This window comes from Schistocerca nitens, chromosome 6 (genome assembly GCF_023898315.1).
Source record: "Schistocerca nitens isolate TAMUIC-IGC-003100 chromosome 6, iqSchNite1.1, whole genome shotgun sequence".
NCBI lineage: Eukaryota > Metazoa > Arthropoda > Insecta > Orthoptera > Acrididae > Schistocerca > Schistocerca nitens.
Window position 1 is genome coordinate 405,499,581 of NC_064619.1, and position 12,899 is coordinate 405,512,479.

Genomic DNA, 12,899 nt, shown 5'->3' on the forward strand with positions numbered 1-12,899 from the left:
TCAAATTTGGTAGATTAGCACTTCCATCAAAGATCAAAGCCAGCCATGAAGACATCACTGTCTGACTAGATTCCAAACCCGATGCACTGTTACCAGTGTCAGTTTTAAAACCACACTCAGATGTCCTATTAAAACATGGCCAAATGTGTTACTTGTGGTACGGATGCGAATGAGGGTGATTGCCCACGTCCTTCTCCCCCACTGTATCAATTGCAATGGCAACCCTGCATCATCATCCCAAGAATGTCCCATGTATCTCGATGAGTGGGCCATCCAGGAGATGCGGTTGAAGAAAAAGTGCCTTACCCTGTCACTCGTAAGCTATTGATTAGTCAAAAGCCCTGTGTTTTATCATCTGGCACCTACAGTACCGTTCTTGCTATGCCTCGCTCCACAGAGGACACGCGCGCACAGACTTGCGACCTCAAATTCAGCACTGCAGCTGGAAAAATTGCCCAGTGTCACGGAAGCATCTGTTACTTTCTCCTCCTCCTCCTCCTCCTCCTCCTCCTCCTCCAACTATGCAACAAGCCACTAGATCTTCACTTCCAGTAGCGAAATCACCTGCTACACAACAGGCAGGCCAGAAAGGACAGAAGGCAAAGACTTTTTACCTACCTCCAGCCAACAAACATCTGAGTAATCTGCCAACTGCAAAGACTCAAAAGGCTCAAAGAAATGAAACAAAGACAAAAGGTCGCTGACTGGAGGCTTTACTTCTCTGTGGTGGCCTTTGACAAATGACGTTTCCCCAGTTGTGATGACCAGGTAGAGTATCTTACAAACGTTGTCTTTGCCACCACACAGCATACCATACGTCGCTATTCATCTTTACCGTGCCATGTCCTAGTCCCTTTGTGGACTGGGCATGCCGCAACACAATTTGCAGCTTCTCCACGTTTTCAACTAACATCCTATGATGACAAACTGCGGTAGTTATAAACTGTTGTGTATGCAGTGTTGTCACATTCTTTGGGATAGCAAAAAAGGTAGCTGGATTTCATTTACTTGTTCTTTTAATCCTTTCGCATGCACATATTTTGTAGCAGCTCAGCGAAGATAATTTTTTTTGTTATCCTATTAGAATTGTGATCAACTGACTATATTTATCTTTTGATAAATTTGTTTTTGTGATTTAGGACCAAAAAGTATCGTACATATATCACCACGGCTACCTTTGTGAGATAGTAAAACTATGGTGGTAAACTAATTTCTCATTTCCGTTTTGTGTGCTGTTGTATGTTCCTATTACACACAAAAAAATAATGAACAGTGTTTTCTGTTTTTATTTCATATTTCCTTTTATTAAAAAAAAATGTTGGTTATTGATATTAAAGTTTACTTACCACAATGTGAAAACAATCGTAGAAACTTTATCACGCAATAAAAGTACGAGCTGATGCAGGTCACAATAATGTATATTGCAGAAGCGAAGCAATGTGTCCCAACAACAGGAGTACCCCACGACATTGTCAAAGCAGTTTTCATACACCTGGTTCAGTGTACTGCCAAAAGATGTCTGGCATAGACAGAGGTGGTAAGACATATTCCCAAAAGCTTTGGGATGCCCCTAAGTTGGTGGTAAGTACACTTCCCAAGGACCACAGATAACAGATTAATTTTGTGATAAGTATAATTCCCAGACTCCTTCCAGAAGCTGCTTTGGTTGTAGTCATACTTCCATTAAAACACCATTGTTTGGTGGAACATGTACTTCTGACAGTCCTAAAGGCTATATTCCGCAACAAACAGAAACTACAACTGTTGCAGCAGACTGCCACTAGATGCCAGGAGTATACAGAAGTTGTAACACATATTTCCTTAAAATATGTAAAGAAATACATTTAGTGGGAAATACGTCCCGCACAACCCAGGAAACGGTTAACAGTTCCACTCCCTCTTCAGTCGTGTAGGCTCTCTCGGATCGAGGTCCATTCCCCAATTTCCTGCGTAACTGGGGCAGATGATGTCATTGTGGACACCATTGCTATCTCCAACACTTTAGGCTGCTATTTGGGAGGTTTAAAGTTCCATCCACTCTCACTCTGCCTTCCTCCTTCGGAAACGAGTGGAATGGGCTCGGATGATAACTTTCTCCTCCCAGAATTGTGAATACTCTCACATCATTCCATGATCCCCCCAGGGTCAGATGATGAACACATTCAGATGTTGCAGCACCTGTCTTCTGCAGGCAAGCACTTTCTCCTTCATACATACAATTGCATCTGGGCAGATGGCACGTTTACCATTCGTAATTCTGCTAAGGACAAATACCTTCCTTCTAGCTAGTGCCCCATTTCTCTCACCATCTGTGTTTGCAGGGTGATGGAATGTATGATTCATGCCCAGCTGGTATGATGGCTCAAGTCTCACTATTTACTAACCATTGCACAATGTGGATTTCATGCACACCGTTCTGCAGTTGACCATCATGTCACTTTGCCAACACATGTCATTAACGGTTTTCTGTGGAAATACCAGACTGTGGTTGTGCTATTTGATTAGGAGAAAGCCTGTGACACCTGCTGGCAGACTGGTATCCTCAGTACTCTCTGCACATGGGCTTCCGAGGCAGCCTGCCTCGTTTCCTTCAGGAATTTTTAAAAGACCAAGTTTTCAGGGTAAGTTTGGGTTCTGCCTTGGCAGACACTTCTATCCAGGAAAACGGGGTGCCTTGGGCTCCATCCTGAGTGTCATCCTCTTTGCTACAACCATTAACTGTATTATGGCCTGTCTTCTTCTGAGCATCTCCGGCTCTTTTCGTTGATGACTTTTTGGTCTATTGTAGGTCTCCACAGATGTCTATCCAGGAGTGGTGTCTTCAGCAGTGTCTCAATCGTCTTTACTTGCGGAGCATAGACAGTAGCTTTTGCTTTGCCACTGACAAAACTGTTTGTATGAATTTCTGGCAGCACACTGTGTTTCTTCCACCATCTTTACATCATGGGTGCTGTTGCTCTTCCATTCCCTGAAACTACCAGATTCAAGGGGCTCACGCTGGATAGAAAACTTTTTTGATCATTCCATGTGTCTTACCGTCCATCTGCTGTACCCGGTCCCTCAGTGTCCTACATGTTCCTGCAGAACAGATTGGACCTCCCTCCTCTGTATGTACCAATCCCTTGTCCGTTTGAAACTAGACTATGGGTGTTTCATTTATGCATTGGTCCATCTTACACAGTCTAAATACAATCCACCATTGTGGAATTCGTTTGGCCACTGGTGCCTTTTACACTAGTTCAGTTGAGTGTATCTACGCAGAAGCTGCTGAGCTACCGTGATCATATTGGCGTGATGTTCTCCTCAGCAGAAATGCATGCTGTTTGTCTGCCATGCCCAGTCACCCATCCTATGGCTCCTTTGATGACTCATTTGACTGCCAGTATGGGGTGTGTTCCTCTTCTCTGCTACCTCCTGGGGTGTGCTTTCGGCTGTTGCCCTGGCAGCTTAATTGCATGCTACCTGCCATTTTCTCCATGGGTGGAGCCCTTCACCATTGGATTTGTGTGGCAGTCCGTGTTCACCTTGGACGTCATTTGCTGCTCCAAATTTGATCTACTTCTGTAAGTTTCTCAACCGTCGCACCGAACTTACCAATAGTACCTTTGTGTCACTGATAGCTCTTGGATTGACTGTGGTGTCAAGTGTGCCTTCGACACAGACGGAATCCACTTCCGGAATGCAGAACACTGCTCAGTGTTTAGAGCAGAGCACTTTGCCCTGTATCAGGCCATGCAGTACATCTGGTAACACAGGCTTTTCAATTCTGTCATTGATCCGATTCGATCTGTGTCCATCAGAGCATCAATGTGCTGTGCACAATCCATCCCTTAGTGCAATGGGTCCAAGAAAGATTCCACTTGCTCACTCTTGAGGTAGCCACTGTGATGTTAATGTGGGTCTCTGGTCAGGATCACAGGAAACGAGGCTGCTGCTGCCAGGACTGCAGTGCAGTCCTCCTACCTCAGCCCGCTAATTCTTCCATTTCTCCCGATGTTGCCATCTGTCAGTAGGTGGTGTCACTTTGGCATCACCGCTTGCCTTCTTTCATGGGAACAAGCTTCAAGGTATTAAACCTCTCCCAGCGGGTTGGCCAACCTCCTCTAGGCCGTCTTGTCACAAGATCTTTTTTTAGCTAGTTTGCATATTGGGTGCTGCCATTTCAACCATTGCTGTTTGTTAGGTGGTTGTCTCTCACTACTGTGTGCTCAGTGTCATCAACCTCTGACGGTTCGCCATTTCCTGACCGAATGCACTTTTTTTAACCACTTACAGTCTAATGTATGTTTGCTGTCCGAGTTATTGGCCGTTTTAGCGAACGACTTATGGGCTGTTGACCACATTTTACTCTTTATCCATTGTGACAATGTGGCAAAGAACATTTAATTTTTAGTTTGGTGCCTCCATTGCCTCTACAGCATGTTTCGTGGACTTTTCTCTAACTAGTAGTCCTTTTTCTAAGCCCTCGTCCTTCCATCAATTGGGATTAACATGTAGGCACTTTTTTAACTCCTTTTTCATATTAGTGTTCTAAGGTTATTACATTGGTGCATTTGACCTAAAATAAAACAAAACAGCACAAAACAAAACACTGCAGATGGATTGAGAATTTTGCAAACTCTTAGATGGGCGATGGGTCCACTTTGTATGTTTAGGTGTGCCAGACAATAAGGAGACAGCGGAGTATTCATCCGTGCTTATGTTCAGGTTTTACTTTGTGAGAGAGTCAAAATCATAGTCTGTTATTGTGATGCTCCTAGTGCAGTGTTGTCCTTCCCTTCTGTAATCTTTGTTGCTCTCCAACAAATACATTTCATTGATAACCATTCTAAGACTTCAAGGTTACCCTGCATTCTGTTGGAGCCATACTCGCCATGAGAGAGCATCTGGAGGGATCTGTACATTGGTTCACACACGTATTGTCAGTGCGTGGATTCCTCTTCATACCATATTTGAAACAGCAAACACTGCTAATGCATATGACTCCAGTGATCACTGCTTGTGCCATTTACTTACACCCAGGCCTGACACTTACTTAACTTGATTTGTTCATTTTAATCTGACAACTCTCTCCTGTTTTTCCCGTTAGCGGAATTCAGTGCACTCTGTCCCTTGTGGGAGAGTACCAGTAGGGACCTTCTTATTGACCAGCTTCTTTCAGATTTTGATCTGTGTGTCTTCAATCATTGTAATCCCATCCATTTTAGTGCTGCCCATGGTACCATTTTGGCTTTTGACCTTATGATATCTTCACCCAATCTCGTGGTGGCTTCACTACAATGGTCACTAATTGATGATTTTTGTGATGACATCTTTCCAGTAATACTGTCACTTCTTTGTCGCCACCCAATACAGCAATTGCCACTTGGAATCTCTGGCAATTGTATACCTCTGCCATCACCTTCATCCCTTGTTGAAGATGTCTCTGTTGCTGGAACTTCTATCCTCCTTTCTACAGGACCCTCAACATCTTGAGCTACATCCTTCACAACTGACCTCATCAGTTTTAGGTGGCTTATTCTAAATGCTCACTACCTAATTAAAGACAGTTTTGTCTCTTCATTGCAAAGGTTTACATCTTGATCCCAGGTGTGAACCGAACTCTGTAGTCTAGTGGGCTGCCGAAGATCAGCAACTATTCAGTCTCCTCCTCCTTGGTGGTATTTCTACATATGCATAAGTTCTTCTGAAGTTGTTGTGGCCCACTTCGCAGGTTATCAACCCCCGGCACAGTAACCTTGAATTATGTAATGAAATATTTACTGACTGGTAAGTGCATCAGTCTCATGACTTGCGTCATAATACGGACGCTGACCCTGATGCAATTCATAATCAAATGACCCAACAACTGAATGCATCTCAGTCTCTGTTTACTCAGGGCCCTCAACTGTATTTGGTCCAGAAGGTGTTTCCCTTTCACAGTGGAGAGATATTGTCAACATTGCAGTCCTTAAATAAGCAAAAGTGTGTCATACATCAGTAGCTGCTGACTGATTAGCCTCTCAAACCTGCTGTGCAAAATGCTTGAATTGAAGATAGGCTAACAATTGTGCTCAGTTCTTGAATTTAGCACCTTTTGTCCTTCTATCAGTGCTGATGATCTACAACTGACTATCTGGTTAAGATGGCTTTCGCAATCTGACTGGCTTTTCCTAAATGCCAACATTTCATTGCTGTCTTCATACAACACTGCCTGGCAGCATCATATTTTACTTACCCCCCTCCTGATTTTTGTCAGTTTTTATCCCACCAATCATTTCAAGTTGTATTTGGTAATCAGCTCCCTTGAGTCCAGTGGAATGGCATCCCTCAGGGCTCAGTGCTGAGTGTTACACCCTTCATTGTCGCCATTAATGAGCTAGTGACCCCTGTCAAACCGTTGGTTACCCCCACTCTGCATGCCGACAACTTCTGCATTTGGTAAAGCTCCAAATTTGTAGCCTTTGCTGCCCACCAGCTCCAAGGAGCCTTCTGAAGGACATTTACCTGGACACTTTCCCATGGCCCCAAATGTTCTCCTGTAAAAATGAATGCATTTCTTTCATCATTCTGTGGTTCATCCTGACCCAGAACTCGTCTGCTATCTGGACTGGCCAGACTGATGTACTTTTGTCACTCATGCAAGTGCTCATTTCTGGCATCAATATTGCTTTCAAAACCTGCTTTTTACCGCTCCTGCGTACTGTAGCAATTTGATCAAATTTCTGATGGCTGATGTTCCTAACTGCAGATGGGCAATCCCTTGAATGAGAGCGTGATGAGCTTCCACTAAAGCCCTTAACCCCCTCTCCTCTCGTCCAACCATCCAACCAAACACCTAAATATACATGGTCATTTCCAGTTCTACTCCTACATTCTCTGCCTAGTTTTACTTACTTGCTTACATAGTGCATTGGCCACACAAGCCGCATTCGGTCTTTGGCCTCACCAATCAGCCTCCCCCAGCATCCTCGGTCCATGTATGCTTCTTCAGACAGCCCCAGCGTACTCGTATCCTCTTAGACGTGATCAATCCATCGGAGTCATCGTCTCCCCCATGGTCTTTTGCCTCTAACATCTTCCTCCACTACCTGCCTGGTGATCTGGCCTTCTCGACATATTACATGTCTATACCACTTCAGTCTTCTTTCTTTGACCACTGCCACAATGTCCATCGACTTGTATAGTTTCTGCAATTCACAGTTCTTTCTTTTCCTCCATTCATCTGCATCCTTCACAGGCTCAAAAATCTGTCTGAGAATAGCATTCTCAAATGTCAGGAGTTTTCTTTCCATCTTTTGGGTGATGGTCCAGGTCTCTGCTCCATATAGGAGTACAGGTTGTATTATTGTCTTGTAGATCTTGGTCTTTGAGGATCTCAATAAAAGCCAGGACTTTAACATATTTCCCAGAGCAAATCTTGACCTGTTTCCGGCTTGTATTTGTGCTGTAATTTCCTGGTCTATCTTGTTCCTTTCACTGAGTATAGCCCCAAGATATTTAAAGTCTTTTACCCTTTCAAAGACTTTGACCTCCACATTCGGGGGTCTGTCGTCATTTTCTTTGCTAACTAAGTGGTATTTTGTGTTATCCATATTCAACTCCAGGCCTGCTCTCATTGCCTCTTCTATTAATGTTCTTGTCATCAGAACCAGGTCTTGCTCTTTTTCTGCTATTAAAACTACATGATCTGCATAGGCCAGGCTGTTGATTCTTCCCAGCTGCATTCCTGTCTCTAGGCTTGCTACTTCTCTCGGGGCTCTCTCCAGTACCAGGTTAAACAGAAGAGGGGAGAGGCAGTCTCCTGGTCACACTCCAGTCCTCACCTTCAACTTCTTTGATATGTTTCCATTTACTTTCACCATACATGTTGTCTCCTGGGTGCATATCTGTGTGTTTTACTAGTTTTCTGGGAACTTGAGCCCTTTCAAGTTCTTGCACTATTGCTTGTCTATTCACATTATCATATGTGTTTTGGAAGTCCACATAAAGGCAGTGAACATTTTTGCGGAATTCCCAGCTCTTTGCTAGCACTTGCCGTATTGTATGTAAATGGTGTACAGTTGACTTTCCCTTTCTGAAACCTGCTTGTTGGAATCCCAGTACTTTCTCTACATGTGGTGTTAGTCGCTTTAGTAACAACATGCTCAAGATCTTATAAGCTGTACATAGTTGTGTGATTCCTCTATAGTTGCTACATCTTATTGGCTCTCCTTTCTTTAGTATAGGGCAGATGACAGGCTCCTTCCAGCAGTTTTATGGTTGCTCTTACTTCTTCCATGCTTGGTAGTTCATACTCCTCCGGTGGTACAGTATCTCTGTTTCCTCTATATGATTCCTCTTCTTCATTTTCTGTTGTAGCACTCATGGTGTTTACATCCACATTCAGGAGGTTTTCGAAGTAGTTTTTGCGTTCCTCCATAGCTTTCATTTCATCTGTGATTATCGGCGCTCCTTGACCTCTGATCACTTCAATCCTTGGATTGTATCCTTTCTTGAAGAACCTGACTGTCCTGTAAAAGTCTCTTGTATTTCCTACTATCCGGTCTTCTTCTGCCAGTTTTATTTTACTGTCTGTCAACTCTTGCTTTTCTGTTTGAAGGACTTGTGTTGTTGCTTCTCTAGCTACTTCCATGTATCCCAACCTTGTTCTTTCATCCTGTTCGTTTGTAAGCTGTAACAGTTTTGCTGCTTTTCTCTTGGTGACTGCATCTCTACACCTATCATTAAACCATCCCCTGCTCTTACTCCTTTTCTCTATTGGTTTCCTTTCTAGGTGAGAATAGTGTTTTTACATTCCAAGTGCCACACTTCAGTCTGTTTGTTCCGTGATCTCCTGGCATTAAGCTTTGCCCAGGGTCGTTTCCATGGTTCCATACCGAATTTGAGGCTATTTCTTGGTGTTTTGTAATGATCATCTTTTTTACGGTGTGGGGGTGTTGGCCCCACGCCCAACCCCCAACCTGGAGGACCAGGGTGTCCCATTTAGTCTGGATCACCACCTTTGATCTATCTGCTATGGGAGACCCTTCTGGAAGTGAAGCTACCCCCAGCCTAGCTCTCAGGATCACTTGACCACACAAGCTCCACCACCATGACAAGGTAAGGACACCATGGGGGGTGCCTATTTTGACTTGGAAACTATAATTAATTTTGATGGCAAATGCCATTTTGCTTACTCTTAATAATTTACCTGCAGAAATCCCATGTTCAGATATGTAGCCACGTCCCACTTAGTACCATGACTGGAATTAAACAGATGTTCTCCAGCACAAACTACAAATTCCAAAGGCTCCAACAAATGACTAGGGATCCTACATAAATCACAAGGGCATTGTATGTTACAGAATACTGATTTGTCAATTATTCCTGGCAGATGCACTGGGAATCAACAAATGAAACAATACCTTTCATGATCCTTGACTTAAATTACGCAGAAATGTAGGGAGAGAGAAGTAGAATGTAGATCACTATTTCAGGCACAGTAGTAATAAAGAATTTTCACACCAGTGGCAGAGAATGTGAGAATAAGTCTGTTCCTGTTGTGTATAGATCAAAGAAACTTCCACTAGTGGTTACATTGGTCTATGTCACCTACGTTAAACTCTTGATCACCACCTAGACCGTAGAAAGCAAGAATTCTGTGCACATTCAGTTCCGTCGTACGTGTGTGAATCTCTGTCCCTTGGCTGCACAATTCCCCCACTACCACACCATGCTGTCTTGAGTGGTAGGAGGGGCAGAGGAAGAAATTACAAATACCCCACATTGACAGTGTGGGTGCACAATGAAGGTTGAATGGCTTGCAAGTGGTCTGGTTTCACATTTCTCAACAAGATAAATCACAAAAGCAAATTTTCTGTATTCAGTCATCATTTTTGGCACCCAGAAGACATAATAAATTTTTTATCTGGTACAAACTGTCAGCATTGAGACAATTTTGCGGAGTTTTGTCACATGTGTTACCACATAATCATGGCTTCCAGTTCCATCTGCACATGCACAGGGGTATTTTCACCTGAAACAGGAATCAGTCTCAAAAACAGACATGTGATTGGCATTGTCCTCAAAATGCTTAGAAAATTGTCCTTGTAATTCTTTCAATCTCATGGTGATTTTGTGAAAATTTGCGTTGTGTTTTACAAAATGGTAAAGTCTCCATACTCTGTTCAGTTCCATCAAAAACTGTAGTGAGTGACAGTTTAATTTACTATTCATACCCCCAGTTTCATCATTTGCTCGATGCCTACAAATTTAGCACAAAGTGCTTCTTGATGTATAGAACAAGGAATTCCGCAGAAATCTGTCGATTGTTACAATTTTTTCCTCATCCATCGTCAACTATATCTTTAAACTCTTTCTACATGATATTGTAACATTATTCCATAGCAAATTTGTTGTACCTTTTATGCGACTACATAAAAGAGAATTCTCATGTTTCTCTTCTGTCATTCCAATTCATTTTTAAAGCTTGTGACGTTAGATTGCTTGACTTCCTCTTTTTGTGCAGTCAGTAACTGGACCTCTCAACTTTATCTGTACCACAAACAAATAGCAAAGGTAAACAGTGCTGACACCATGACTCTGCCGAAGTGAAGAATGTCATACTGATAAGAAATGCAACAGTGCACTGGTATGTGGAATGTCGCCGTTCACAGAGTGCTTCTGTGAAGGACCAAGCAAAATTGAGACTTACCAAGTAGTGCTGAGACAGGCCAATCCTTGGACCGCATGCAGCACATTGTGCACAGATCAGTTTTGCATGCCATGGCTGACCGTGATCCAGGCCATTACTTGTGATTTAACCCCTTAACTTAAAACCCCAGTTATCTCATTTTTATTATGGAAGCTTAAAATTGCTTGTATACTTGGGTAGCTTAGAAAACAATCTTTGAAAAACTAGAACCCCACTTAATTTGTTTCGGCACTGATAGTTAAGTTTTTGGCCACAAGATAGCATCTAGTACTACATTTGTAGACTGGCTATTGTGTTATGGTTGAGGTGGTTGCCACTAGGTATCATATTTACTATGTGCAGCTTTGGATACTTGAGAACAAAATGCGTGCTTTGACTCTTTCCTATGTTGTTTAGGCAGTGCTTTCAAAAAAGAATGGCTATAGTTATTCTGGGTTGGACATTGAATTTAGTGGCTCAGGAAGTGAAGAAGAATGTAAAATTATTACATTCTAGACTGAAAGTGATGATATTTCATCAGTTGTGTTAAAAGTGCAGTCCAGTGCTAAGAGATAAATACATTCACTGTGCTCCAGCCAACCCCTTCAAGATTTAAATACACGATTAGAGTTCCTAGCTACACAGAAATTACAAAATTACTTCAAGTTTCAGGATATGTTAGATGAAATCCAGTGAGCAAATATACTTGATATTTTATTATTGGTAATCTTCAAACTTTTGTAGCTCATTATTTTGAGATTATGTGTCTATATGTAATGTCATTAATTATAGGATGTTTTTCATTAATAAAAAATATTATTTTTTGGAACATAATTTGAAAAACAAAAAATCGTTAAGGGGGTTGATATGTATTTTTTAAGAGACTGGAGCATTTACATGTGTTAACTTTCATGTCAGCACTTGCTGAATTTGTTGGTCATTCAAAAGAAACACTGTTTTCATGACAAATTTCTTGAGACCTTTCCATTACATTTTTCAGTGAGTTTTAATGTCTTACAAATAAAGTGACCTGTTACATTTTTCTGTTTCTTCTGCAGGTAGGCATCTTGTCAGCAGTATTCGATGCTGGCGGTGTTGTTGGAAGTGCTTTGCTGGGACTAGCTGCAGATCGTCACAGCTCTCTCTTTCACACGTGGCTAGCAGTGGTGGTTAGTGCACTGGCCTTCATCCTGTTCCTTGTAACTGCAGCATGGGGTCCCCTGTACAATGCTATGCTGTTGCTGCTGGCAGGGGCATGCATCTGTGGACCTGATGCCCTTTTGGGAGGCTCACTCGCAGTAGCTGCAGGTGAACGTGATGGCAGAGGAGCTGGTGCCGCTGTGGCTGGTCTTGTAAATGGCTTTGGGAGCCTGGGAGCAGTACTGGAAGGTCCCCTGGTTGGCTGTGTCACTGATGCCTATGGATGGGAAGCTATGCTGCTGCTGGTTGTAGCACTGCTCTCTGTTGGTTCCTTCTGTGTACTGAAGGCACTATTGTTCCAAAGAAGGCAGGCTGTTTTGGTCACTGGATCTCTGTTATCCAACATGGACTAATTGTTGTCTTGAAATATGTGAATGTAACTATTGATACATCCAGAGTACATGTACAGTATGTTGTTTACTGTCGATTTAATGTAACATTTTTTGAGAGGAACAGTAAATTATAATTTTATGAATTGTCATTTTTTTAGCCCATGTCGCTGTTTGCAGAGGTTGATGGCTTATATAATTATTGGTACAGAATATGTTTCCATGTCATGAACACACACTTCTCTATTATTTCATTCATTTTCTTGCATACCAGAGATGATTTAAGAGGTTGTAAAAAGTTACTTTGTGACTATGTCTCTGCCATCCTTATTGCTGGACCCGTGAACTGCTATTCGTGCATCACTTTTTATTGATTGTAAAGTAGTTGCTCTAGAAAAATTGGTTATTAATGTTGTGGAAAAATGAAAACTCTGGTGCCACAGAATTAGATTGATTTTTGTTAAATCCAGACTGTTATAGTGATATTGACTCATTCTTGTTCCCATGGTGTATTAATGCAAGTATACCATGTGGACCACAAATCTGTATGCTTTAATTGCTGTGTTCAGTATTTATTAATTCACTAATTATGTACTCTTACCATTACAGAGAAATTTTATGGGCAGAGCTGAGTCCCAATTGAGTCTGTTAAGAGATCTAACACTGTAGTAAATTATTTTATGAATGCTATTATCAGATATTTAGAATGTGTGTGT

The 12,899-nt window shown here is 42.2% G+C and overlaps 1 protein-coding gene across 1 annotated transcript in view; it reads left to right on the forward strand.

Moving 5' to 3' along the window:
- The window catches only part of LOC126262648 (uncharacterized), a 52,720-nt gene extending 40,385 nt beyond the window's left edge, over positions 1-12,335 (forward strand). The window contains exon 4 of the mRNA XM_049959412.1: positions 11,713-12,335. Coding sequence (XP_049815369.1) covers positions 11,713-12,207 — 495 coding nt within the window. The 3' untranslated portion in view covers positions 12,208-12,335. The remainder of the gene's footprint in view (positions 1-11,712) is intronic.
- Positions 12,336-12,899: the final 564 nt, after the last annotated feature.